The sequence below is a fragment of the Eretmochelys imbricata genome, chromosome 6 (genome assembly GCF_965152235.1).
Source record: "Eretmochelys imbricata isolate rEreImb1 chromosome 6, rEreImb1.hap1, whole genome shotgun sequence".
NCBI lineage: Eukaryota > Metazoa > Chordata > Testudines > Cheloniidae > Eretmochelys > Eretmochelys imbricata.
The window spans coordinates 20,646,378-20,673,713 of record NC_135577.1 but is presented as its reverse complement, the minus strand read 5'-3'; the positions used below and the strand labels follow the sequence as shown (position 1 = coordinate 20,673,713).

Below are 27,336 nucleotides of genomic sequence, written 5' to 3'. Positions count from 1 at the left end.
CTGACTAAAAATCCTTTCCTCTGTTAATTGGTCAGGTTCTACTTTTGTCTCTTGGTGGCCATGCTAAGCAAGGCCCTACACTCGATGGCATTTCTCTGATTGGTCAGGTCTGCACTACAAATGTATGCCAGCACAGTAGTTACCTTGCTCAGGAGTGCGATGAGGTGTGGTTTTTGTGACCTGGTATATCTACACTAGCAGCACTTTGCCACTATTCTATACCAGTACCAGCAAAGCACTTCTGAGACCTGGCCTCTCTTTTGGATGTAACACAATAACAAGGGGAACTTGTCTGGGAGAATGGAGGGATTCTGGGAGCCCCTCCTGTGTGCAAAGCATTGTTCCTACAGAAGCAATAAAATGTACAACCCTTTAGTAATGTTACTTGGCTAGCTCTGAGAAACTATCTATGCTTTTTTCCTGAAAGTTATTCATGTAAAGAAGGCTTTTTTTGAAAGCCTCGTGGTGGTGGTGGTGGTGGTGGTTTCTTTATGACCTAATTGTTTCTTTGCATCTTTAAAGTTCAGCATTGGGCCTTGTTTTAAAATATAGTTCTGATCTCCATTGTAACTGGAACTATAGCTTTTTGTATTAGGAAGCCTAATGTTTCAAACATGTGCATGAGTTAAGATTGCACAACTATGAGATGCAGTGTGACCTGTTTAAGGCCTCAATTAAATACATGGTATCTAGATGTAGTTCCATAATCTGTAAAACTCTAGGAATTCAGGAATACCATGAATTTTTTTTTACTATTATGCTGAGTAGTTCCCAACTGTTCATTTTAGAGTCTTGTTTTGAATTGCTGCGTATTTGTGGCAGGTTGCCACAAGTGTGGCTTTTTGGAAACTAACAAAACGTGTTGTGATACTAGTGCTTGAAAGAGGTGGTAATAGCATGACCTGAATTAGATACTGTATAGGCAAGATATTGTACTATAAGTTTCTGGGTATTGTAGTACTTCTACAACTAAGTTGTGGGCTTTTTTTAAAGTGACTGACCATGAATTGATTGTACAGTAACTCCTCGCTTAACGTTGTAGCGATGTTCTTGAAAAATGTGACTTAAAGCGAATCCAATATCCCCATAAGAATTAATGTAAACGGGGGGGTTAGGTTCCAGGGGAATTTTTTTACCAGACAAAAGACATTAATACATATACAGTACAAGTTTTAAACAATTTAATACTGTATTAGGCAATGATGATTGTGAAACTTGGCTGAGGTGGTAGAGTCAGAGGGTGGAAGAGGGTGGATTGTCTGGCTGATCCTCTTGCTGAACTTTTCCCACTCAAAAAAGCACATCTAGAGATTGTTTTGCTTTCCTTTTTTTTTTTATTTCCTTGGTAAATTTCTTTATAGCAATTCATTACATGACCAACTCCCCTAACCACTTTGGAGCTGCGTTCCCTGTTAGGATCATCATCGCTAAGGATTTGCAAACCAGCAGCTTCAGTCATTTGGAAAGCTTCAGAAGGACGTTTTGGCAGTCAAATTTCGATGGGTTTGTTGTTTTACTTCTTGGCCCTCTTCTTCCATTGCTCTCATCACCTCTAGTTGCATCAGATCTTCATTGGTTAGCTCTTCTCCGTGTGATTGCAGAAGTTGTGTACCGTCGGCTGCTTCCACCTCATCAAAACCCACTTTCTTGGCAAAGCCGAGGATATTTTCATAGTGGGGACATCATCTTTAAATCATTTTAAGTCACTGACACATTCAGGCCACAGATTTCCCAACACACCATTCATGCATGCCCGAGTAACTTCAGCCTAGGACTTACCGATGTTATCGATGCACTTGCGGATGTTGTAGTCATGCCAAAATTCCCAAATCGTAGGCTTGCCTTCCCCATAGGTGCCTCTGATGAGCTGGTCAAAAGTAAGGCATAGGGAATACCCCTTAAATGCAGCGATGGCTCCTTGGTCTGTGGGTTGGATGAGTGATGTGGTGTTAGGTGGCAGAAAGACAACTTTGACGTTTTCACACAGGTTGTCCAGGTTAATTGGATGAGCCGGTGCATTATCAATAAGTAATAAAATCTTGAAATCAAGATTTTCCTTGGCACAGTATTCCTTCTATGCAGGGATGGCATAGAGAGTCAGCCATTCTGAAAAAATAGCTAATTATCCATGCCTCCTTAATGGATCTTCAAATGACCAGTAGGTGTTCCTTTGAAAATCCCTTGAGAGCTCGTGGTGTTTCAGATTGGTACACTGTCATCTTCATGTCTCTGGCAGTATTACCACCTAAAAGCAAGATTAGGGGGTCTTTAGCTGCTTTAAATCCGGGTGCTGTCTTCTCTTGGGAAATATAAGTCCGTTCAGGCAACCTCTTCCAGTAGAGGCCCATTTCATCAACATTGAAGACTTGCTTAGGTGTATAGCAGCCTTCCTCAATTATTTTCTTGAGATAGGGAATTTTTTAGCTGCTGCAGTATCTGCATTAGCCGCCTCACCAGACATCTTGATGTTATGGAGGTGGAAGCGCCTCTTGAACCAATCAAACTATCCCCGACTTGCAGTGAAAGTCTCTGGCTTTGATCTTTCACCTTGGTCTCTTTCTAAATTGTCATACAGATTTTTTGCCTTTTGCCTTGTCTAGCAAATGTAGAGGTAAGTTCTCCTGGTTTTGATCCTCTATCCACACTGAGAGACGACACTCTGTTTTCCATCAAACTGCTTGATCGACTTATTTTAGTAACACTAAGTGGTGTTACACACTGAGCACTAGCCCTGATCTTGTCAGCATTACTCTGAATTGTTCTCACAGTGGTCGGAGTAAGACCAGAGTGATGCCAATGTCTAGGGCACACTCGCCTGCATCAAAACGCCTTGAAGAGTCTGTTTTAGTACCCAAACTAATGGTTTTCCTGGTTTTCTTACTGCTAGTGGTACTGCTACTGCTAGGCACTCCACTATTACTTGCTGGGGGGGTTTGACTCTCAATGCTGGGTGATACTGTACAATCACAACAAGCTAGAAATGTTCAGGGAATACTGTACTTGTACAGACACAGTGTAGTCTAGTATAATGTCTGTTGCTGTAGTAGTTTCCGCCCCAGTCTGCATGAAGAGTGTTACATAGCCCTCCACCATTACAATTAAAACAGACTTGCACAGGGCCACAGGAACAATGTCCTGTCTCAGCTCCTTGAGCCCTTTCTGTTTCTTGCTCACACATGTTAGGAGTAGCTCCCCTTTTCCTAAATCTTCCTGCAGTCACTAATCAGAGGGTTGTCTGGGGTCCTGCTCACAAGCTCCCTGAGCTTCTCCTAAAGCAACCGTGTTGATATCAGGTGGGATATTTCCCAGCGAATGCCTTGCTGCTAAATGATGAACTAGCACTCAGGTGAGCCCTCCAGGGTAAACACGTTGTTAATGTAGCCTCATACTCTATAAGGCAGCACTGAGGGAGGAGGCACAAGGCAGAGGCTGCAAAAACTTCCCTGGGGAAATTCAACGTGATGATGAACCCATGCTATCCCTCTGGAGCACACACAGTAGTGCAAGTATTGTGGTACCCTCCAGTATGCAGTATCGGCAAGAGATTTTTAGCAGGTACAGGATAATGGAAAGAATTGGGACTAGCCCCCACCTCTGGATAGATGAAACTGCGCTCTGCTCCTTAAAGGAGCTGAAGGTGGCTAGGGAGGGCATTCATTCTTTATATGGCTTTAACAGCACAATACATATGCTAACAAACAAAGGCTTTGTTTGTTTAGCATATATATTGTGCTGTTAAGTTAGTCAGGATCCTTGAGGGGAGGGGTAAGGGGAGACGGAAGTTGTTTAAACAGTGTTTTTGATTCTGTTTCTCCCCATTGGTCTGAATTATCCATGACATTCATACTGCATTACATCAAGTCCAAATCATTAGAGGAATGTTTCTGCTTTTACTGACCAGAGGATGTTTGAATTCTCATGTCAGCCTAGTTCTGTAGCCTGATGGGAATCAGGTGTTGTCCCCAGTGTACATAGAATTCTTCTTTGGAGTCAAACTAGTCTAATATGCATTTTGTTAAGTGGAACTGGAGCAGCAAAACAAAGAAAACATGTCTCATTTCCCAGCTTTGTGGGTAAGAGAACTATAAGTGAAGATTATAATTCTGAACACTGACGGCCTTAAATCAGCTGCCTCAGGAATCTGCCAAGAACTTTTCTGAAAATATGTTCCTTATCTTAGCAACAGAGCTAATACTTATCATAATCTGCCCACCTTTATTCGAATGAAGCTCCTTCTGATCCAGCATTGTCAGTTTCATCCAGAATAATTTACTAACTTGGAACCTAATCATGTAAATGCTCAATCATTTGATCAGTCCCATTGAAGACAATGGGACTATTTGCATGAATATTGACCACTTTTGTGGTAAGAGTTTCAGGAGTCTGCTCTGTTCCTATAAAGGAAATTGAATCTCCCATTGAATGCAATGTTTGGGCACAGTATCATAATGCAGTTTGGGATACAGTTCTACTTAAAATGTCTTTTAATAAGTCATACATACACTGAAATGGCTTCTCACCTAACTCCCATATTCCATGTTAAACAGACTAAAATACTACATATTTGGGGGGAAAGTGAGTAGTTAAGCATGTTGATGTTTGTGTATATAAGCACCCATTTCACCACTGTACTGGAAAATATAGTTGAACTTAAACTTTCTTCAAATTCCATAGAAAATTAACAGCCCCAGTTGTTTTCTGTGTTAATCAGTGTGTACCTGAAAAAATTACATGCTTTCTACAAGAAAAGAATCAGTCCACACTTACTGGGGAAAAAAAATTCCTTCCAGCTGGTGTTCAGAAGAGTGCTACAAGACACATACATAACCTCATGAGCAGAGGGTGGAGAGGATACCTTCCCACATTATGACCAGCAAAAATAAATAATAAAATCTCAGAGGTAGAGGTTCACAGATTTGGAAACCTAAAAACCTGTGCTATGCTTTAAACCACCTCAGTGTATACCAGGTTTATAAACATTAAAAAGTTAACTGCAAAGGAACACTGAAGCCCACTAACCTGAATGTGTGCCAGTACGCCCTCACTAACTAAAGGCTCAGTCACACCTGAACAGATAAAAGTGAACCTTGCTCTTTTACGCTAAACAGAGTCATGTCACTGGCTCCATCTCTGTTCTCGCATAACAGATAACAAAACTCCAGTGTGGCATGGTGCTGGCACATAGGATTTCAGGTACGTGGTGTAATTTTTTTTCTTTTCTTTTTTTTTCCCTTCAGAATCTCTTTTGGGAATAGTCATGTATGTGAAGTAGCTGGTACTTACAATTATGCTGTGGGTGGGAGGCACGGATTTTTGGAAGGTTTTTAGTTTTCAGAGCTTCGGGTCGTGCCTTAAGCCCATGGCCAAAGGGGACCCACACGATTCCTCTCTCAAGTGCCTGGGTGAAAGTCACCAGTCCAACAGGTTCAAAATCTGCAGGGGCTTTACCTCCAGAACTAAAAAGGAACGGGAGTCTAGGCTGAAAGTCCTCCTCATGGAGTCAGCCCTTAGACCCGGCACAGAGAACTTCAGTGCAGAGTGCCCCGGCGTCTGTGCGGGAGGTTTTAGTGCTGAGGAAGGATTCGTCTGAAGAGCCCCGGCACCGCCATTTCCCCACACCGAGAACCAGCTCCAGTGTGCGGCATCTCTGACTGTGAGTAGTGTCGTACAAGAACAAAAAGGCTGATAGGACACTTGGCCGTGGTCCTACCTATGCACCATTGACTCCTGCCTCACGGGGAAGTCCATCAGTTTGGTCCTGGTGGACTCCGCAGTGCAGGAGGAGGATCTGGATCTTCCCTACACACCGGACATCTTCTAGGCGGCAAGGGACCTGATTGCCATGACTGCACAGTCCCCTATCTCATCAACCCGTGTACAGCACCAACAGCTGTACTGACACTTTTCTGCCACCGGGGCAAGCCCACTATGATATGGCACCGTTCCCCCGCACCGTCTGGGTCCGCTCTGCCATGGTTGGGCTCGGATTTCTCTTCGGATTCGGAGGCAGACTCCTACATGTCGTGCTGGAGCTGGTACTGCTCCCGGCACTGCCCCAGGCAGGATGAAAGGCAACCGGTGCCCATAATGTCCTGGCCCTCTGTGGCAGGGGCCTACTCAGTGGCCCTTTTGGACACCATGAACCTATCACCAGGCCCAAGTGCTAGAGTATGGGGCCATGTCAGTGGCATCAGAGGTCCGTGCGCCTCCGTCAGCTTCCTTGGTCACCCAAGAACCCCCTTGTGGTTGGGGCGCTCAGGCTGATGAACTGGCAACATAGGGCACTGGCATGAGTGCCGGCACCGTAGCCACCATGGCACCAGGCACCACAGCAGCCACCTGCGCAACGCAAGGGACCGAGACCCAGGCAGACCCTGTGCCACCGAAGGGGTTGTCCTTATCCTCCCCTGATTAGGCAGTGGTGGGGACATCCACCACATTGCCTGTTATGGATATTAGGGCCCATTAGAACCTCCTTAGGAGGGCTGCCCAAAACTTTAATGTGCAGGCGGAGGAAGTCGTGAAGGACGCTGACCCAGTGGTGGATATTTTGGCCCCTGAGGGTAGTGTTGGCTCACTAAAACTATCCAAAACACTACCAAGGTATTGTGGCACAATCCTGCCTCTATCCCGTCAACAGCCAAGGGGGTAGAGCAGGGATACTTGGTGCCATCCAAAGGGTACAAGCACCTCTTTACCCACCCCGTGCCTGGGACCTTGGTGTTGGAGGCAGCTAACCATAAGGAGCGGCAGGCCCACCGGGGCTTATGCCTAAATGCAAGGAAGCCAAGAAGCTGGACCTCTTAGGTCGAAAAGTATACTCCTGGGGGGCTCCAGCTCTGAATAGCTAACCAACATGCAGTCCTAAGACGCTATGCTTACAATTCCTTTGGCAAAGTTCTAGGAATTGCACCTGGAGGACTCACAATCTGAATTCGCAGCGATCCTAGAGGAGGGCAAGGTGGCGGCCAGGACCTCTCTCCAAGCCACTGTGGACCCCATTGACTCGACTACCTGCACTATGGCCACGGCAATGGCTGAGGTGCAACTCTTGGCTCCAAGTTTCTGGGTTCCCGCAAGAGGTCCAAAATACAATCCAGGATGTGCCCTTCGACTACCCAGGCCTGTTTGCAGAGCGGATGGATTCAAGGCTGCATAGCCTTAAAGACTCGCGGGTGGCCCTTAAATCCCTGAGGATTCACACACTGGCTCCTCAAAGCCGTTTAAACCCCCAAGCTGTTCTGCGATTCTATTCTGCCCCTCCTAGACGGGATTTTAGTAGAAAGCAGGGCAGGAGTAGCAGGAGGCACCCATCACAATCCTTCTCGGGCCAGGGCCAGGGCTTGGCTAAACAGCAGTGGGGCTGTCATAAATCTAAAGGGAAGGGTAACCACCTTTTTGTCAAGGTTTCTTCCCCACTCTGAACTCTAGGGTACAGATGTGGGGACCTGCATGAAAGACCGCTAAGCTTATTCTTACCAGCTCAGGTTAAAAACTTCCTCAAGGTACAAACTTTGCCTTGTCCCTGAACCCTATGCTGCCACCACCAAGCGTATTAAACAAAGAACAGGGAAAGAGCCCACTTGGAGACGTCTTCCCCCAAAAAATATCCCCCCAAGCCCTACACCCCCTTTCCTGGGGAAGGCTTGATAAAAATCCTCACCAATTTGTACAGGTGAACACAGACCCAAACCCTTGGATCTTAAGAATAATGAAAAAGCAATCAGGATCTTTAAAAGAAGAATTTTAATTAAAGAAAAAGTAAAAGAATCACCACCTGTAAAATCAGGATGGTAACTACCTTACAGGGTAATCAGATTCAAAACATAGAGAATCCCTCTAGGCAAAACCTTAAGTTACAAAAAGACATCAAAACAGGAATATACATTCCATTCAGCACAGCTATTTTACCAGCCATTAAACAAAAGAAAATATAACGCATTTCTAGCTAGATTACTTACTAACTTAACAGAAGTTCTGAAGAGCATTCCTGACCTGGTCCCAGCAAAAGCATCACCCAGACAGACCCTTTGTCCCCCCCTCCCCCTCCAGCTTTGAAAGTAACTTGTCTCCTCATTGGTCATTTTGGTCAGGTGCCAGTGAGGTTGTCTTAGCTTCTTAACCCTTTACAGGTGAAAGGGTTTTGCCTCTGGCCACAAGGGATTTTATAGTTCTGTATACAGAAAGGTGGTTACCCTTCCCTTTAGATTTATGACAGGGGCACAAAGCCAAACTTTTGAAGGTTTCAGAGTAACAGCCATGTTAGTCTGTATTCGCAAAAAGAAAAGGAGTACTTGTGGCACCTTAGAGACTAACCAATTTATTTGAGCATAAGCTTTCGTGAGCTACAGCTCACTTCATCGGATGCATACTGTGGAAAATACAGAAGATGTTCTTATACATACAAACCATGAAAAAAATGGGTGTTTACCACTACAAAAGGTATTCTCTCCCCCCACCCCACTCTCCTGCTGGTAATAGCTTTTTAATAGCAGGAGAGTGGGGTGGGGGGAGAGAATACCTTTTGTAGTGGTAAACACCCATTTTTTTCATGGTTTGTATGTATAAGAACATCTTCTGTATTTTCCACAGTATGCATCCGATGAAGTGAGCTGTAGCTCACGAAAGCTTATGCTCAGATAAATTGGTTAGTCTCTAAGGTGCCACAAGTACTCCTTTTTCTTTCTGTGAAACTTTTGAAGGTACTCCTGAGGATGGAGCACCAGCTCAATCCCCGGATCTTTTCCCTCCCTTTATGAACAGTCTGTCCCATTTCTACCGTGACTGGTCTCAGATCACCTCAGATGGCTGGGTCCTGAGCACAATGGAATTGGGATACTCTCTACAATTCTGTTCACTCCCACTCGCCTTCCTTGTCTCTCTTCAGGGACCTTTCTCACAAGCAACTCCTTATGCAGGAGATGCAATTGCTCCCTCTACTCAGGAGGTAGAGGAGGTTCATCTGGAGTTCAGGGGCAGGGGGTTCTACTCCTGTTGTTTTCTAATCCCCAAGGCCAAGGGTGGGCTCAGGTCTATTCTAGACTTGCGAAATATCAACAGATTCATGAAGAAATTGAAGTTCTGCATGGTATCCTTGGCTTCCATCATTTCCCTCCCTGGATGTGGAGCCACCCTCAACTTGAAAGATGCATATACTTCCACATCTCCATAATCCCATCCCACAGACATTTTCTGCAATTTGTGGTCAGAGGCCTGCACTATCAGTTCACAGTCCTCCCATTCGGACTATTGGCAACCCCTAGGGTGTTCACCACGTGCATGGCAGTTGTGGTGGCCTTTCTTCGCAGGCACTGGGTGCAAGTCTTCTCGTATCTGGACGACTGGCTCATCAAGGGCAGATCTCCAAGCCCAGGGGGAGGAACACGTGAATCTGGTGCAGGCAATGTTCTTCAGACTCGGTCTCGGCCTCAACATCGCAAAATTGACCCTGATCCCCACTCGGCCCCAATTAATTATGTTCTCTGTCTTGTTTCAGAGTAGCAGCCGTGTTAGTCTGTATTCGCAAAAAGAAAAGGAGTACTTGTGGCACCTTAGAGACTAGTACTCCTTTTATTTTTGCGTTCTCTGTCTTGGACTCCACCCAAGCCAGGGCGTCTCTGCCCGAGTCTCGATTTCTGATCCTAAGTGCCATCATCGAAGGTCTCCATCGGTTCCCAAGCAGAACAGTCAGGAATTGCCTAAGATTGCTGGGTCATATGGTGGCTTGCACCTACATAGTGCAGCGAACAAGGCTGCGGCTCTGCCCTCTCCAGTCATGGCTGGCTTAGGTGTACAGGCCGAGTTGGCACCCTCTGGACAGGCTGGTCACACTGCCTCTTCGGATCCTCCAGTCCCTCTGTTGGTGGCTACAGCTGCAGGTAGTCTTTGCGGGAGTACCTTTCTCCAAGCCACAGCCATCACTGTCACTAGTCACAGATGTATCGGTGGTGGGGTGGGGGGCAAGCCTGGGCAATGTCAAGACTCAAGGTCTATGGTCCCAGGCAGAACTATTGTTACAGATCAGTGTCAGAGAGCTGCGAGTGGTGTGTCTAGCTTGTCAGACGTTTCAGGCCTGTCTTCAGGGCAAGTGTGTGTGTGTTGATGGACAGTACCACAGCAGTGTGCTATATAAACAAACAGGATGGTGCTCACTCCTTTCCCCTGTCCCAGGAAGCTCTCAAACTGTGTGACTTTTGCATCTCCCACTTGATACAGTTAGAGGTGTCATACCTGCCAGGCTCACAAAACAAACTAGCTGATTTACTCAGCAGGTCCTTTCATGGCCACGAATGGTCTCTCCACCAAGATGTTGCCAGCATTATCTTCCAGTGCCAGCAGATCTGTTCCTTCCTGAACCACAGCCCCGGCTCCATGTTGGACACTTTTCTCCTTTCGTGGATGAGAAAACTTCTGTATGTGTTCCAACCCTTCCTTCTCATCCACAAAGTCCTCCTCAAGGTCCGGTAAGACAAGACCTCACTTATTCTCATAGCACCAGCAAGGCCCCACCAACACTGGTTCTCCACGCTGTTAGACCTCTTAGAGGACGCTCCCATGATTTCGAACCTCATCATGCAGGACCACGGCTGCCTCCAGCATCCCAATTTGGATTGTCTTCACCTCACAGCATGGAAACTCCATGACTGAACTCGTCAGAGCTTCAGTGCTCTGATTTGGTTAAGGAGGTTCTTCTGAGCAGTAGAAAACCCTCCACTCGCGCCACTTATCTGGCCAAGTGGAAACTGTTCTCTATTTGATCCTCCAGAAGGGTACCTCTCCGCTCCAATCCTCAATCCCCTTTATACTGGACTATTTACTCAGAGCAACAGGGGCTGGCAGTCTCGTCAATTAAGGTGCACCTGGCAGCTATTTCTGCTTTCCACCCAGGTGTGGTGGGGCAGTCAATATTTGCTAGCCCCATAGCTGGACACTTCCTTAAGGAGCTAGACAGACTATATCCACAGGTGTGGCAACGGATCCCCCACATGGGACCTCAGCCTGGTCCTCTCGAGGCTCATGGGACCCCCCCTTTGAGCCTCTAGCAACCTACTCTTTGCTCTACCTCTCTTGGAAAATGGCTTTCCTTGTGGCCATAACTTCAGCCAGAAGGGTGTTTGAGCTCAAAGCATTAACTTCTGAGCCCCCTTATAGAATTTTCTATAAGGACAAGGTGCAGTTGTGGACACACCCGGTCTTTGTCCCCAAAGTAGTTTTGCAGTTCCATACGAATCAGGACATTTTCCTGCCAGTGTTCTTCCCGAAACTGCATGCCAATGACAGAGCATATGCTCTGGACGTTAAATATGTACTGGCTTTTTACATCAAGTGTGCAAAGCCATTTAGAAAGTCGATGCAACTCTTCATCACTGTCTCTGAAAGGATGATAGGGCTTCCTATCTCATCCCAACAAATTTCTTCTTGGATCACGGTCTGCATCAGGATGTGCTATGACCTGGCAAAGATTCCAGCCCCAGCGTTCACGTCGCACTCCACCAGAGCACAGGCTTCATCTGCAGTGTTCTTGGCGCAGGTCCCCATTCAGGATATCTGCAGGGCAGCAACCTGGTTGTCTATCCATACCTTTCCATCTCACTTTGCCATCACCACAGGATAGGGTTGATGCTGCATTTGGTAGAGTCTGCAACTTGATGAAGTCTGATCCCTCCTCTGGGGAACTGCTTGGGCATCACTTACTTGGGATTGACATGAGTGATCACTCGAAGAAAAAATGGTTACCTACCTTTCATAACTGTTCTTCAAGATGTGTTGCTCATGGTCATTTCACGACCAACCTGCCTCCCCTCTGTTGGAGTATCTGGCAAGAAGGAACTGAAGAGTTCGTAGGTTGGCAGGGAAGCTATGTATACCTCCATGAAGGCGCCACTCCAGGTGGCTCCAGAGCTGACCCAATGGGTACCGCTAGGGGGAAAACCTGACAATCATGCATGCGGTTCACCCACACCTACTTGGAATGGACATGAGCAACACATCTCGAAGAATAACAGTTTCAGAAGTAGGTAACCGTTTTTATTAAAACTAATAGCTTTAGATTAGGGATACTCTATATAAAGGTAGGTTTCAGAGTAACAGCCGTGTTAGTCTGTATTCGCAAAAAGAAAAGGAGTACTTGTGGCACCTTGGTTAGTCTCTAAGGTGCCACAAGTACTCCTTTTCTTTCTATATAAAGGTAGCCTTCCAAGGGTAGCTTTCTTCCAGTGCCCTTCAGATATTTTACAGTTGAGTTACATTGAATTTTTATTTATAAAAAAAGTATAGGAAAGCCTTTTTATAGTTATGAACAAACTTTAAAAACTACTTTAATATAAAAGTTTTGAAAAGCTCATCACTGATAGCTTCTTCCCTCTCAATTAACAATATTGTCTTCACTGGAGATAATGCAATCCAGATAAAGGAAACTAAACGTAGAAAATTACTGCAGATCTGGTATTTAATGGCACTGCATTTTTTTTATGAATTTATCACTTATGAAGCTCTGACTGGTTTGGCTGCGGGTAACCTGATACTGTCTTTTGCAAATGCGGCAAGTATGGTATGAGATCAGCAGAGCTACTTAGCTCCCTTATTGTAAATGGCAGGGAGTTTTGGCAGAGTGTACTTGGGGAGGATTTCTTGCGATGAATCTTGCCTTGGTTTGCCAGCACCTAGATGCATTGACCACTTCAGCATGTTGTAAATGCAGTTTGAAGTCTCTCCCTCATCTTTAGAGGAGGGGCTTGGCTTGAGAGTTGTTGGTTTTTAATATATTTGCTGATGAATCTGTTTAGGTGAGATGAAACCCACTTCTATATTACGTTTTATGTACTTAGGTTTATAAAAGCCTCTGAGCCATCAATCCAGTGCCTCAGGAGTCTGTTCCAAAAGTTTAATTTTTTTTTATGTACGCAGATACAAATTAACTTGCCAACTGAGCTTTTTTATTTTTTAATGCATTTTACTAACAGTTTGGTAACATGTTTCTCAGAGGGCTACATTGACTGTTTTAGCTATTTGCACTAATACATTGGAGTTTGGGGATTTGTGTACACAGCAAGTATGTGAAGATAAGCCTTCTGGGGTCCCAAGGCCTGTACATGGTATTGCCGTTTTCTTCAGGTCCAGTATGGTAATGTATTTTTCCCAGAGAAAAGAGTTCTTTTCCTGTAAATTGAGAAAATAAGGAAGAAAACTTGGAAGATATGGAGCCAGTACGCCTCAGCATTGTTGTTCATTATCTAGTTATAATGCAAAATGTCAAGTGTGATGTCACTTGTCTCAAAGCAAATAGAATGCCTTTTGCATAAATTGTATTTAATTGCTTTCCACAAAAGATTTATAGTAGGCCAGCAGTAATCACTGGCACTACACATTTCTATCCTACTCTTGGTATCTACTCTGAAAATTTAGAATTTATTATACAAAAATATTAATTTGAAGAATAAGAATGCTACTAAAGAAGTTGTGATAGATGACCTTCAACATGCTCAGGTTATGCTTTGTATGTTTCTCTGATTTAATGGAAAAATACTGCCTTTTTATTCAATATCACTAAATTTTTTTACAGTGGTTAAATGAGGAGAGAATTATCCAGCGGCTTGTAGAAATTGTACATCCGTCTCAAGATGAAGATGTAAGTACTGTGTTGTGCTTGTCAAGATCTAGCTGTTTAACTTATTAATTATTGCTGTTACAAGAAGTTATGATTCTAGTCTGCCTGTCTTAGGTAACAGAAAATCTTAAAGCAATATTGTAATCAGAAATAGGACTTTAATGTCAGTATTGACTTTGCTTATTTATGGAATTAGTACATATTATCAGATCTGCATCAGGGTCTGGCCCCTGAAATTCTTGAGGGGATGAGATAGGATGGCAGGAGTCCTCTAGCAGTGCTATTCTGCCATCTTGGTGGCAGTGGAATGGAGTCCTGTCTAAAGGCATTTGATGTTTAGAAATGTGTTTGAAAAAAACTTTACCTTCCCCTATAAAATAACACAGATTGCTTGGCATTTGGTCATGGTTTTTTGTGCACAGCTTCATAGTTTCTGGGATGAGAAGTATTCTTAAGATAATATGTAGTCCTATACTGCTCTTACAACAAAAACATTTTCTTTTTCAGAGGCATTCAAATGCATCACAGTCGCTCTGTGAAATTATTCGCCTGAGCAGAGACCAGATGTTACAAGTACAGAACAGTTCAGAACCAGACCCGCTGCTTGCAACTCTAGAAAAGTATGTTGGACAGTTTAACTTCTGATTTATTTGCTGTGTATCTCTGAATGGTGGCATTTATTTTTAGTTATTTGAAACCTTTTGGAAATAACAAGAATTACTTTCCCATTATGTGCAGCCAACAAAATGTATGGGTGTTTTGTGAAGTAACTAAATTTATGAAAAAACGAGGAGTACTTGTGGCACCTTAGAGACTAACAAATTTACGTGGACATAAGCTTTCGTGGGCCAACACCCACTTTGTTCAGTGCATGCAGTGGAAAACAAGTAGGGAAGATCTCACACTCACTCACTCACTCACCCTCCCCAAAAAAATGGGTGTTGCCATACCAACTGTAAAGAGACCAATTAATTAAGGTGGGCTATTATCAGCAGGAGAAAAAAAAACCTTTTATAGTGATAATCAGGATAGCCCATTTCAAACAGTTGACAAGAAGGTGTGAGTAACAGGGGTGGGGGGGTGGAATTAGCATGGGGAAATAGTTTTTACTTTGTGTAATGACCCATCCGCTCCCAGTCTTTATTCAAGCCATCAAGCTTCCTCTCAGTGCTTCCTCAGCTCTCGTCCCCTAGCACCCCTACTTTACTTACGCTACATTGATGACGACATCTTTATCTGGACCCATGGAAAAGAAGCCCTTGAGGAATTCCACCACCAACCTCAGCCTGGACCAGTCCACACAAGAGATCCACGTCCTGGATGCTACAGTGCTACTAAGCAATGGCCACGTAAACACCATCCTATAGCAGAAACCTACTGACTGCTTTCATCCAGACCACATCAAACGATCCCTTGTCTACAGCCAAGCTCTACAATACAACCGCATTTGCTCCAATCCCTCAGAGACAAACACCTACAGGATCTCTATCAAGCGTTCTTAAAACTACAATACCCACCTGCTGAAGTGAAGAAACAGATTGACAGAGCCAGAACACCTAGAAGTCACCTACTCCAGGATAGGCCCAACAAAGAAAGGAACAGAATGCCACTAGCCATCACCTTCAGCCCCCAACTAAAACCTCTCCAGTGCATCATCAAGGATCTACAACCTATCCTGAAGGATGACCCATCGCTCTCACAAATCTTGGGAGACAGGCCAGTCCTCACTTACAGACAGCCCCCCAATCTGAAGCAAATACTCACCAGGAGCCACACAACAAACGCTAACCCAGGAATCTACCCTTGCAACAAACCCCGTTGCCAACTCTGTCCACATATCTATTCAAGGGATACCATCATAGGACCTAATCACGTTAGCTGCACCATCGGAGGCTCGTTTACCTGCACATCTACCAATGTGATATATGCCATCATGTGCCAGCAATGCCCCTCTGCCATGTACATTGGTCAAACTGGACAGTCTCTACGTAAAAGAATAAATGGACACAAATCAGACGTCAAGAATTATAACATTCAAAAACCAGTCGGAGAAAACTTCAGCGTCCCTGGTCACTCAATTTCAGACCTAAAAGTCCCAATTTTCCAACAAAAAAAACTTCAAAAACAGACTCCAACAAGAAACTGCAGAACTGGAATTACTTTGCAAACTGGACACCATTAAATTAGGCTTGAATAAAGACTGGGAGTGGATGGGTCATTACACAAAGTAAAAACTATTTCCCCATGCTAATTTTTTTCCCCCCTACTGTTACTCTTGCCTTCTTGTCAACTGTTTGAAATGGGCCATATTGATTATCACTACAAAAGGTTTTTTTTTCTCCTGCTGATAATAGCCCACCTTAATTAATTGGTCTCTTTACAGTTGGTATGGCAACACCCATTTTTTTCATGTTCCCTGTGTATATATATCTTCCTACTGTATTTTCCACTGCATGCATCCAACGAAGTGGGTTTTAGCCCACGAAAGCTTATGCCCAAATAAATTTGTTAATCTCTAGGGTGCCTCAAGTCCTCCTCGTTGTTTTTTTGCTGATCTCGACTAACACCGCTACCACTCTAAATTTATGAAAGTGAGCGAAGCTGAATTTAATTTCATATCACACACTTTTATGAATGGTGGGTCTTGTCTGATAGTTGTGCATTATGCTGGCACTTAACAGAAGCCTGGATTTAAAACATTTAAATCTGCCGCTGTGGGCTAATAACTGTCAGAAAAATGATGAAGGAAACCAGCTTGATATTGTAGGAGGAGGGGAAAAATGTGAAAATGGCCCTGAACCCCCACCCAATCTTGTCCAGCATTTTTACAAAGAAACACTGTAGCTATCTGTCTCTGTATAAATACAACTTTTTAAAATACAGAAGTTTGTCTAACTGTTGATGTTTTCTCTCTAGGCAAGAAATTATAGAACAGCTACTATCAAATATTTTTCATAAAGAGAAAAATGAATCTGCAATAGTCAGTGCAATCCAAATATTACTGACCTTACTTGAGACAAGGCGACCAACGTAAGACTTTTCACCCCCTCTGTGATCGCTTCCTTTGTGAGATTTGTGCTGCTGCTGAATTTACCTTTTGTAGAGGTAGCATGACTTGCATCTTTCCATGAACTGCAGGATATATTATACGCTCCCCCCCTCCACCCCCCAACAGGTGTCTGCCAGCTTCCCACCTGGAAGGGTTCTCTTGATCTAATGTAAAAATGTAGCCATATAAACTTTTTTAAATTGCATCCTTAAATACCAGCTTTATTTCTCAGTTTTTGAAATCCTTTATGCTGACTTTCATATTAGTCAGCTTCTGTTTATATACTACAGTGGTGGAATTATAATTGTCTGAGCACATCACTGTTCTCAGTTGTGGTTTGTCTCAAGAGTCTCAGATTCTATGAAAAGCATGATATTAAATGTTTGATGTGTTCCTACATTTCACAGCTTTGTCTTGATAGCTGGTGATGGCTCCCATCTGAGTGTCCCCTGCAACTGTTAGACCACAAGCCATTTCTGTCTGGTCTTGCTTTCCTTGTGTTTCAGCTTCTGCTCTTAGGTGATGCTAACAGTTGCGGTCCTTCATATCTGTCAGGGTCGGGTCCAGTCCATGGGCCTATTTTGACCCCCAAAGCATTATCTGCAACCTAGTCTTCAGGAGACTAGAACTTTTTTTTTCTTGTATCAGTCTGTTCCTTTTTTCTAGAACTGAAACAGGAGGAAGATGATGCACACTCCTTAATCACTTCCCTGTCTTTCTGCTCATACTTGCCTCTTTCAATGTTTGAATTTTTTACTTGTTTAAGTGGATTCCTCTGCCAGAGGCACAGGGTTTAAGTTGGCAGCAGATCTGCTTTGAATTGGACTCGTGACATTACAATTTACAGCTGTCGTGCTGCAGGCATACATTGCGTCTCAAAACTTTAAGCTGTGAAGAAACACAAATGCTTCTAAATATTTTTAGTCATCTTGATGAAAAAATTTTAAAGTGACATAGGAGCATAAGTGACTGTCAGTGAAAGTCATTGGGGACTTAAGGCATATCTACACCACAATCTTAAATGGACCTAAGTTAAGAATTCTATCTCCTCATCGACCTAGCCCAGGGATGGGCGAACTACTGCCCTCGGGCCGCATCTGGCCTGTCAGACCTTTTTAATCTGCACGCTCCCGGCAATGCTTACCTCAAGCAGCTCCCGGAAGCTGCGGAATATCCCCCCTCTAGCTCCTACGCATAGGGGTAGCTGGGGGCTACTCATGCTGCCCCACCCCAAGCGCCAGCTTTGCAGGTCCGCATAGGAGCCGGAGGGGGAACATACCGCTGCTTCTGGGAGTTGCTTGAGGTAAGCGCTGCCTGGAGCTTGCACCCCTGACCTCCTCCCGCACCCCAGTCCTCCCAGTGCTGATCCCTGTCCCACCCTCTGAACCCCTCAGTCCCAGCCCGGAGCACCCTCCTGCACCCCAAATCCCTCATCCCCAGCCGCACCCCAGAGCCCACACCCCCGCCAGAGACCTCACCCTCTCGGACACCCCGACCTCCAGTTTCATGAGCATTCATGGCCTGCCATACAATTTCCATACCCAGATGTGTTTGTCCACCCCTGACCTAGCCACATCTGTCACACGGGGCATGAAATTTTTCACATCCCTGATCTGTGTCGCTAAGTTGATCTAATTTTTAAGTGTAGGCCAAGTGTTACATGCTTTTAAAACTTGTACTGTTTGGCACAAAGCATTTCCTAGGGATTAATGGCGACTTGCTATTTAATCCGTGTTGCCAACTCCATATAGCAGGAAGTGACCAGACAAACCCTCAGGAGGGGGGACCAAAGACTGAGCCTGCTTGAGCCCCATTGCCCCAGGTAGGAAAGCTGCAGCCCAAGAGCTTCAGCCACAGGCAGGGGGCCTGTAACCTTAGCCCCACTGCCCAGGACTGAAACTCTCTGGCTTTGGCTTCAGCCCCAGGTGGTGGGGCTCGGGCTTCAGCTTTGGCCTCAGGCTCCAGCAAGTCTAAGCCTGCCCTGGCAACCCCATTAAAACGGGGTTGTGACCCCACTTTCGGGTCCTGACCCACAGTTTGAGAACCGCTACTCTAGATTTACCCCTTTGTGTATAGTCTTTTTCTAGTTATAGGTTTACAGAGCTGGTTTACAGAGCTGTTAAGATTGTGTCTAATTTGAGTTAATATTGTAACTAATCCTGCAATATAATCATCAAACTCTTCTTTGTATATTTAGATTTGAAGGTCATATAGAGATCTGTCCTCCAGGCATGAGCCATTCAACATATTCAGTCAACAAAAGTGTTTTAGAAGCCATAAAAGCACGACTTGCATCCTTCCATGAGCTACTACTTGAGCCCCCGAAAGTAAGTGGAATTTGTAACTCTACCAAATGAAAATGGAGACCGATTAGTCTGTCATTTAGTGATAAAGGCTTTAAAAATAATAGTTTTTCTTAGAGTTCTTGCTCATGTCCATTCCACATTAGGTGTGTGTGCACTGTCGCCAGAGATTTTTTCCCTTGGTGGTATCCATCAGGCTGGCTCTAACGCCCTCTGGTGTCACGCGCTCATGGACCACTATAAAGGGCCCAGTCCCCCACACCATCTCAGTTTCTTCTTAATGCCCACGATGGTCACTGGAACACCTTCTCTTGCTTTGGCAAGGCATTCATTCAGTGGTTTTTTTGTTCTCTAGTTTAGTTATCTTACGTTTTTAATTTCCAGTAGTAGTGTAGATAATATTACTGTATACAGTGAGGCCCCCCTCCCCTGCTTAGTGTAGAGGGGCTTCTGCTGCTGCTGGGCATGCCCTGGTCTCTGGGCTTCAAACTCTGTGCCTCCTGCGGCAAGCCTGTGCTTGTGGGCAACCCACACTCTAAATGTTTGGAAGAAGCTCACATATAAGAGCATTGCCAAATCTGCCGCCACTTCAAGTCTTATACAAAAAAGGACAGGGAGGCTAGACTAAGAGCTGTCCTAATGGAAGCCACACTTAGACCTGCATCAGAGAGAAGCCAGTTGAACTCAGTGCCTCGGCTTCAGTGTAAAGCACCCTCTGGCACCGCGTGTTTCTCAGCACCATTCCTCCTGTCCAGTACTGAGAGAGAAGCACAAGAAACTGTTCCGAGAGAGGATACTACCCAGTACTGAGGAAGGACAAACCTGGGGAGTGTGACCCATGTCAGACCACTCCTCCACCCGTTCTGCTAGCAGCACCATCGACTCCACCCTGCTCGCAGGTGCCATAGAGTCCAGTGACGGGCCCCATCTGCCAATGCCAGGGGGACCTCATGGTGCCAGCGGGATCGCAGTGCCTTCCAACCTTGAGACCTTTGCAGTGGCCAGCTTCTGCTGACCCTGATGGGACAACTACTGGCTCTGATGAGCGTGTCGAACAGAATGGAGCATGTTGCCCCGAGCTCATATGCAGCACCAGGCCCTTTGGTACTGACCAGAGGAAAACTGGCCCTTCTGTTGTCGGCAAAGATGTCTCTGCTCCATTACTGGTTGATGGAAATGAAGGGTACTGCTTTCCCATGGTCTCCTGAGGAGTCCTCAGAGTTGGAGGTGTAGTCCTGTGCAGAGCCAAAGGGCCACTGCCAATATCTCTCCTACATCCCACTGGATCTTGGTGTCTTCAAGCCAGCACCAATCCTCCTCCCTGGTTCTGACCAAGAAGCCAAAGAGAACCACGAGGGGAAGATTCCTCACTTCCCATAAGGGAAAGGACAGGGCTGGAGGAGAGCCAAGACCTGTGCCGAGCGACTTGACATCTCCATCACGGAGTCGGGCCCTAGCTCAAGTTGAGCAGTCCAGCCCATCCCGCACTATGCCTGCCACCCTGACAGTGACGAGAGCCTCTGTCATCTAGAAGTCCTGTTGACACCAGAGGCCCTGCAGGCAGCGAAGGAGATCCTGATGCTATCGGTGGTGCCCACACCAGCTCCGGCGGTACCCCGGTCAAAGGGTAAACCCGCTTTGGGGTCTTACTCTGTGTCGCCACCTCAGCAGCGCCGCTCCCCATCGCGGGGGATGTCCTGCCAATGCTCGGCCACTCAGAGCCATCACATCAGCGAGGCAGACTCAACGAAGCCCTCTTCAGTCTCTGGGCCCTTGGTGTGCGCATGTGCGCACGCACACACTGGAAAGAGCATCGCGACCAGCTGTTCGTATCTCCAAGGCTTCGGCACCGGTCACACGAACCATCATTTGAACACTGCCACCTGTAACAGACGCCCATTGCTGACACATGGATCTCATGGTTGAGGAAATCTTCCTGATAACCGGTCCTGCTCCAGGTCCCGGTACCGGTCGAGTGGCGTAGAGGCGTTGATTGCTGGTCTACCGATGCCAAACACCAACGGTCCCCAAGTTTCCTCATGAGGGACTGGTCTCGATCGGTCAGGTTGATGTTGAGGCATAGTGGCTAGCACCACATGGAGAAGGAATGCTGGTCTGCTTGATCATGGTTGCCTGGCAGCAGCCACTCTGCCTCCGACTCCAGAACTGAACAGGAATCCTTGACAGCGGGACAAGCCCTGGCACCGGTGGCACCATCCACCTTGTCAGGAAGGCAACTGACTCTGTGGCCCCAAAGCCAGTGGCTGCCGTCTGCCTGGTATCTCTGGAACCTGTGGCGGTTTCCCCAGCCCTCGCAAACAGGCCACTCGGTTGCGGCGGTCTCAGATAAGCCATCAGCCGAAACATCCTGCCCTCCACGAGAGGTAGAGGCCCCGGAAGGCAGGACACGCCAGGCCCATGAGCAGATGGGAACAGTCTGCTGGACCACCAGCGGACGTGGTGGCTCCCACGGCACTGGCTTCATCCTCATCGTTGCCCAACAAAGCCATTGTGGGTCCCCCTCACCTAGTTCCACAAGATGATGATGCTAAGGCTCATCAGGAGCTTTTGAAGAGGGTTGCCTCCAACCTGGGGAGCCCTCAGACTCCCTATTTAGCATCCGCTGCTCCACAGCACCTGCTAGGGTGGCTTTGCCCCTACACAAAGGGGTATCAAAAATTAATGCCCTATGGCAAACCCCCTCCTCCCTGCCCTCCATTTCAAAAAGGGCTGAATGTAAATACTTGGTGTCAGCTAAAGGCCACAAGTATCTCTACACCACCTGGCTCAAAACTCTGTTGTAGTTGAGGCAGTTAATCAAAGGGAGAGGCAGGGGCAACCTGGACCCACACCCAAAAATAGACACTGGATCTGTTTGGGCAAAAAGTTTGTCTTCCAGGCTCCCATTGGCTTGGTGGGTTGTCTACCCTCCTTCACCGCTGCTACGATTACAACGTGTGGCAGGCCATGGCCAAGTGCGAGGTTTTGCTTACTGAAGGGCCCAGGAAGAAATTCTGGGCAATCCTCCAGGAGGGCACAGCTCTGGCCAGGGTGGTCCTCCAGGCATCTTCGAATGCAGCGGGCTCTGTAGCTCGCACCATGGCCTCAGCCGTCTCCATGCGGCTGGCATCCTGGCTCCTCATCTTTGGCCTGTTGACAGAGGCTCAGCAGTCAATGCAGGACCTCCCCTTCAACAGCCAGGCCTTGTTTGCAGAACAGATGGACAGTAAGCTGCATGAGCTAAGGACCTCCTCCCCCCCCCCCCCCCCCCCCCCCCCCCGAAAAGTCTAGGGCTGTATGTCCTCGGTCCAGCCCGTAAGTGGTTCAAACCGCACCCAGCCCAGGGCCAAGGGAGCCAACCCCAGCAGGAGCGCCCCCCCCCCCCCCCCAAGAGCAGGGGCTACAAATGCTGCCCAAGCCACCCACCTTCGCTCAATCGGGCTCGACCTGCAATAAGCAGGGTAGCAAGCGGGCGTTTTGAGGGTGCACCCAACGGTGACCTACCAAACTATACCCTGGATCTATCTTTCCTGTATTTCTCCAACCCTTTCTTTTTTCCTCCCAGCATGGACTACTATAACTTTGGACCCCTGGGTCCTCAGTACAGTGGCGCAGGGTTATACCTTCCGGTTTCTGCCCCCACCCCCTTCCCTGTCCCTCTTCAGGGACCCCTCTCACGAGAATCTCCTCGTGCTGGAGGTAGAAGGGTTGGTGCAGCTGGGTACAGTGGAAGAGGTTCCTCACGACTACAGGAACAAGAGTTTCTATTCCCGGTACCTCTTAATCCCAAAGGCCAAAGGCGGTCTATGGCCCATCCTGGACCTGTGAGACCTCAACAAATAACTAAAGAAGTTGAAGTTCCACATGGTCTCTCTAGCCTCCATCATCCCCTCCCTGGATCTGGGAGACTGGAATGCCGCCCACGATTTGAAGGACCTGTATTTTCATATCGCAATCATCCAAGCACACAGGCATTTTCTACACTTCACGGTGGGATTGGCCCACGACCATTTTGCAGTCTTCCCTTTCGGCCTAGCAACAGCACCGGGGGTGTTTACCAAGAGCATGTCGGTAGTAGCGGCTTACCTTAGGTGTCGGGGTATCCAGATATACCTGTACCTCAACCACTGGCTGGTCAAAGGTTGATACAGGTCCCAAGTCCAAAGGGGTGCAGCAGGCCACATGCCAATCCCTGGGCCTTCTGGTAAACAACAAAAAGTCTACGTTAGTTCTGGTGCAGAGGATAGAGTTCATTGGAGCGATGCTCGACTCCACCTGTGCCAGAGCACCTTTCCTGTGCCACAGGAAAGGTTCCAAGCGTTGGTGGACCTCATTGCGGGAGTCTCCACATTTCCCCTGACCAAGGCCAGGGTTTGCCTGTGCCTGCTGGACATTGGGCAGCATGTATGTACGTCGTCCACCATGCCAGGCTCTGGATGCGACCCTTACAGCAGTGGCTGGTGATGGTCTATTCCCAGTACAGCGATCACCTGGAAAAGGTTGTTACCATCTCACTGGCGATACTTACCTTGCTGCAATGGTGGACCGACCCCAAGTTGTCCTGGAAGGAGTTCCATTCAACAGCCCTTGTCACTCCATTGAGCTGATATTGGACGCCTCGGACCTAGGTTGGGGAGTGCATCTCGGCAACCTCCAGACCCAGGGCATGTGGTTCCTGGAGGAGATAGTGTTGCACGTAAATATCAAGGAACTCAGAGTGGTACAGTTGGCCTGCAGGGTTTTTCTGCCGCACCTGGCAGGCAAGGTGGTGAGAGTGTTGATGGACAATATGGCCTTGAAGTTCTACATCAACAGGCAATGCGGAGCACACTCACCTGCTTTCTGTCAAGAGGCCCTCCAACTGAGGCATTTCTGCATCGAGCATACAATCCACCTGGAGGCCTGTCACCTCCCCGGTGTTGGGAACACACTGGCAGATTGCCTAAGCAGATCCTTTTCCTCTCACCACGAGTGGTCGCTCCATCCGGAGGTAGCCTGGACACTCTTCCAGAGCTGGGGAACTCCCCAAGTGGACCTGTTCGCCACCAGACAGAACAGGAAAAGCCATCACTTCTGTTCCCTGCAGGGTCTGGGCGAGGACTCCCTCTCAGACTCCTTCCTTCTGTCGTGGTCAGGAGGTGTGGCGTACACGTTCCCGCCAATCCCTCTCACCAATAGAGCCCTGTCAAAGATCCAAGAGGGACAAGGCCCAGATCATCATGATCGCCCCAGTGTGGCTGCGTCAACATTAGTTCGGCGCACGGATAGACTTGATGGTGACCACTCCCTGGCCCCTTCCCGACCACCCGGATCTGCTCTCAAAGGATCATAGGCCTCTCCTACGCACCAGCCTCGCCCCCTCCACCTCACAGCATGGATGCTGAGTGGTTGAACTTGGAAGAGTAGGCCTGCTCTAACGAGGTCCAGCAAATCCTCCTGGAGAGCAGGAAGCCTTCCACTAGAGCGACCTACCTGGCCAAGTGGATGAGGTTTTCCCACTGTGCGTCTGAGTGTAACATTTGCCCAACTTGCTCCTCCATACAATCTATCTTATATTACCTGCTCCATTTTAAGAACTAGGGGCTGGCCCTCTCTTCCATCAGAGTACACCTTGCAGCTATCTCTGCTTTCCACGCTCTGATCCAAGGTCAGACGGGTGTTCTCGCACAACATGTCAGCTCGATTCCTGAGAGGCCTCGAGAGACTCTTCCCACCGGCCTGAGCCCATCCTACAGTGGGACCTTAACTTGGTTCTTTCTAGGCTTATAGGCCTGCCCTTTGAACCTATGGACTCCTGTTCCCTCTCTTACCTGTCATGGAAGGTCACTTTCCTTGTGGCCATAACATCTGCCAGATGAGTGTCGGAGCTTAAAGCCCTGACATCGGAGCTGCCATATATGGTGTTCCACAAGGACAAAGTTCAACTGCAACCTCATCTGGCCTTTCTGCCAAAGGTGGTGTCTTCCTCCTATGTTAACCAGGACATCTTCCTCATGGGGTTTCTCCCGAGCTGCACACCACTAGTGAGCAAAGGAAGCTGTATGCCCTGGATATCAGATATGCCCTGGCGTTTTATCTGGAGTGTACCAAGCCCTTCTGCAGGTCGACCCAGCTCTTCTTCATGACAACGGACAGGATGAAGGGCCTTCTGGTGTCGTCGCAGAGGATTTCCAACTGGATCACTGCCGATTGTGGGGACCCACTCGACCAAAGTTCAGGCGTCCTCAGCGGCCGTCTTGGAGCACGTCTCTATTCAGGGCATTTGCAGAGCTGCAATGTAGTCTTCAGTTCACACGTTCATGGCACACTATGCCATCACCCAGAAGGCCAGAGATGACGCTGGGTTCAGCCGAGCTATGTTGCAATCTACATGTTCGTGAACTCCTACCCTCCTCCAGGGGTACTGCTTGGGAATCACCTCATATGGAATGGACATGAGCAAGCACTCCAAGAAGAAGAAAATTTGCCTTTTCCATAACTGGTGGTGGTCAAGATTTGTTGCTCATGTCCATTCCATAACCCTTCTTCCTTCCCCACTGTCAGAGTTTCGGCAATAAGGAACTGAGGGTGGCGAGAGCCGGCAGTGCCCCTTATACCGCGGCATGTGCGCACCGTTCTAGGGGGCTCCAGAGCCAGTACCGTACGGATACCACTGAGGGGGAAAATACTTTTGTCACTGGTGCATGTGGCGAGAGCACACACCTAATATGGAATGGACATGAACAACGCGTCTCAAAAAACAACAGTTAAGGAAGAAGTAACTGTCTTTTCCTCACGGTCTCCCTGGCCTCCAGTATTCCCTCCCTGGATCCTGTGGTAGTCCAACCTCTTGCCATCTTGATCATCCGTTAGACAAGGGCTCAGGCTTCATCAGCAGCGTTTCTGGCCCATGTCCTGGTCCAAGACCTCTGCAGTTCGGCGACCTGCTTGTCCGTTCATACCTTCTCCATCCACTTCGCTATCACCCAGCAGGCCAGAGATGATGCCAGGTTTGGCAGAGCAGTGTTGCAATCCGCATGTCCATGAACTCCGAGCCCATCCCTTTAGGTACCACTTGTCACCTAACGTGAAATGGACATGAGGAAGCACTCGAAGAAAAAACAATTACTAAACTTTCCATAATTCTTGTTCTTCGAGATGTGTTCCTCATGTCTGTTCCACAACCTCCTGCCCCTCTGTCTGAGTTAGCTGGCAAGAAGGAACTAAGAGAGGGTGTGGGACTGTCCAGGCTCCTTTATACTGGCACATGAGCTCACGCCACCGGAGGGTGCTAGGTGACTTGACAAATGCCACCGAGGGAAAAATCTTCAGCAGTGGTGAACGTGGTGTGTGCACACCTAATGTGGAATGGACATGAACCATGCATCTTGAACAGTGGTTACAAAAGGTTAGTAACTGTTTTTATTCAGAAACCAGTTTAATGAAAGCTAAAAAGTACATTTTAGTCTAACACACAGTCCATAAGCCTTTTTCTGAGCCACTTATAGTTTGGCTATTCATTATTGATATGGTGATCAAATATCCCTGTAATGTATTGGTGTTCATATTTTCAATTGTTTGACTTTGTTTAATTAAGCAAAATAGAGAAAAAGCAATTGCACTAAAATGCAACAAAATATCCTTTCCTTTCTTTGGAAAGGAGCATGCTTTGCCATGGCGCACCAAAATAAAGCAGAAATAAGTGGTCCAGAAGAAGGATGTATCATGGGGGGGCGTGACAAAGCTTCCATATACACTGTGGAAAAGATTGGGAAAGCTCACTTTAGAGATATGCGTAAGAGGATATGAGGTCTATAAAAAGACAGGAGAGAAGGTAGATCAGTTGTAGATCACCAGGGACATCTGGTGAAATTGAAAGGCTACAGATACAAAAATGAAAAACTCACTTTAAGGAAACATGCAGAACTCATTGTACTAAGATATAATTGTGGTCAGGAGTGTAGAATTTGAAGGATAATGAGAATATCCATACTGTATTTGTAGTAGGTAGGGAGGATGCTTTCTTAGAAAGGATATAAAATCTCCATTCAGTGCACAACTGAACCACTAAAAGATGTGGACACTTCTTCCTAATCTCTGTTTGCTGTTTGTTGCATAACTGTCCACTATGAGCGTTTGCCTTCCTTGGAAGCAGCTGGTATTGACCACTGTCAGACAGGATGGAGTACACAAACCACTGGTCTGATCTGGTATCGAAATTCCTGTGTAAGTATGCTGGCATTTATATGGCAGCAGTAGGGACCATTAGGCTTTTACAACATTCTCTTCACTAAAGCAAACATCATTATTCTGAAGTCTGCACTAAAGTTTATTTCTCTCTTCTGACTTTAGAAAATTTACCACAATAATTACTAATTTTCTTGCCTGGATAAATACAA

The 27,336-nt window shown here is 46.8% G+C and overlaps 1 protein-coding gene across 5 annotated transcripts in view; it reads left to right on the top strand.

Moving 5' to 3' along the window:
- The window catches only part of PPP6R3 (protein phosphatase 6 regulatory subunit 3), a 137,907-nt gene that overhangs the window by 49,462 nt on the left and 61,109 nt on the right, over positions 1 to 27,336 (top strand). For all 5 annotated transcript variants that reach the window (XM_077818180.1, XM_077818182.1, XM_077818181.1 and 2 more), the window contains 4 exons: positions 13,562 to 13,627; positions 14,114 to 14,226; positions 16,523 to 16,636; positions 18,853 to 18,982. In XM_077818180.1, coding sequence (XP_077674306.1) covers positions 13,562 to 13,627; positions 14,114 to 14,226; positions 16,523 to 16,636; positions 18,853 to 18,982 — 423 coding nt within the window. The remainder of the gene's footprint in view (positions 1 to 13,561; positions 13,628 to 14,113; positions 14,227 to 16,522; positions 16,637 to 18,852; positions 18,983 to 27,336) is intronic.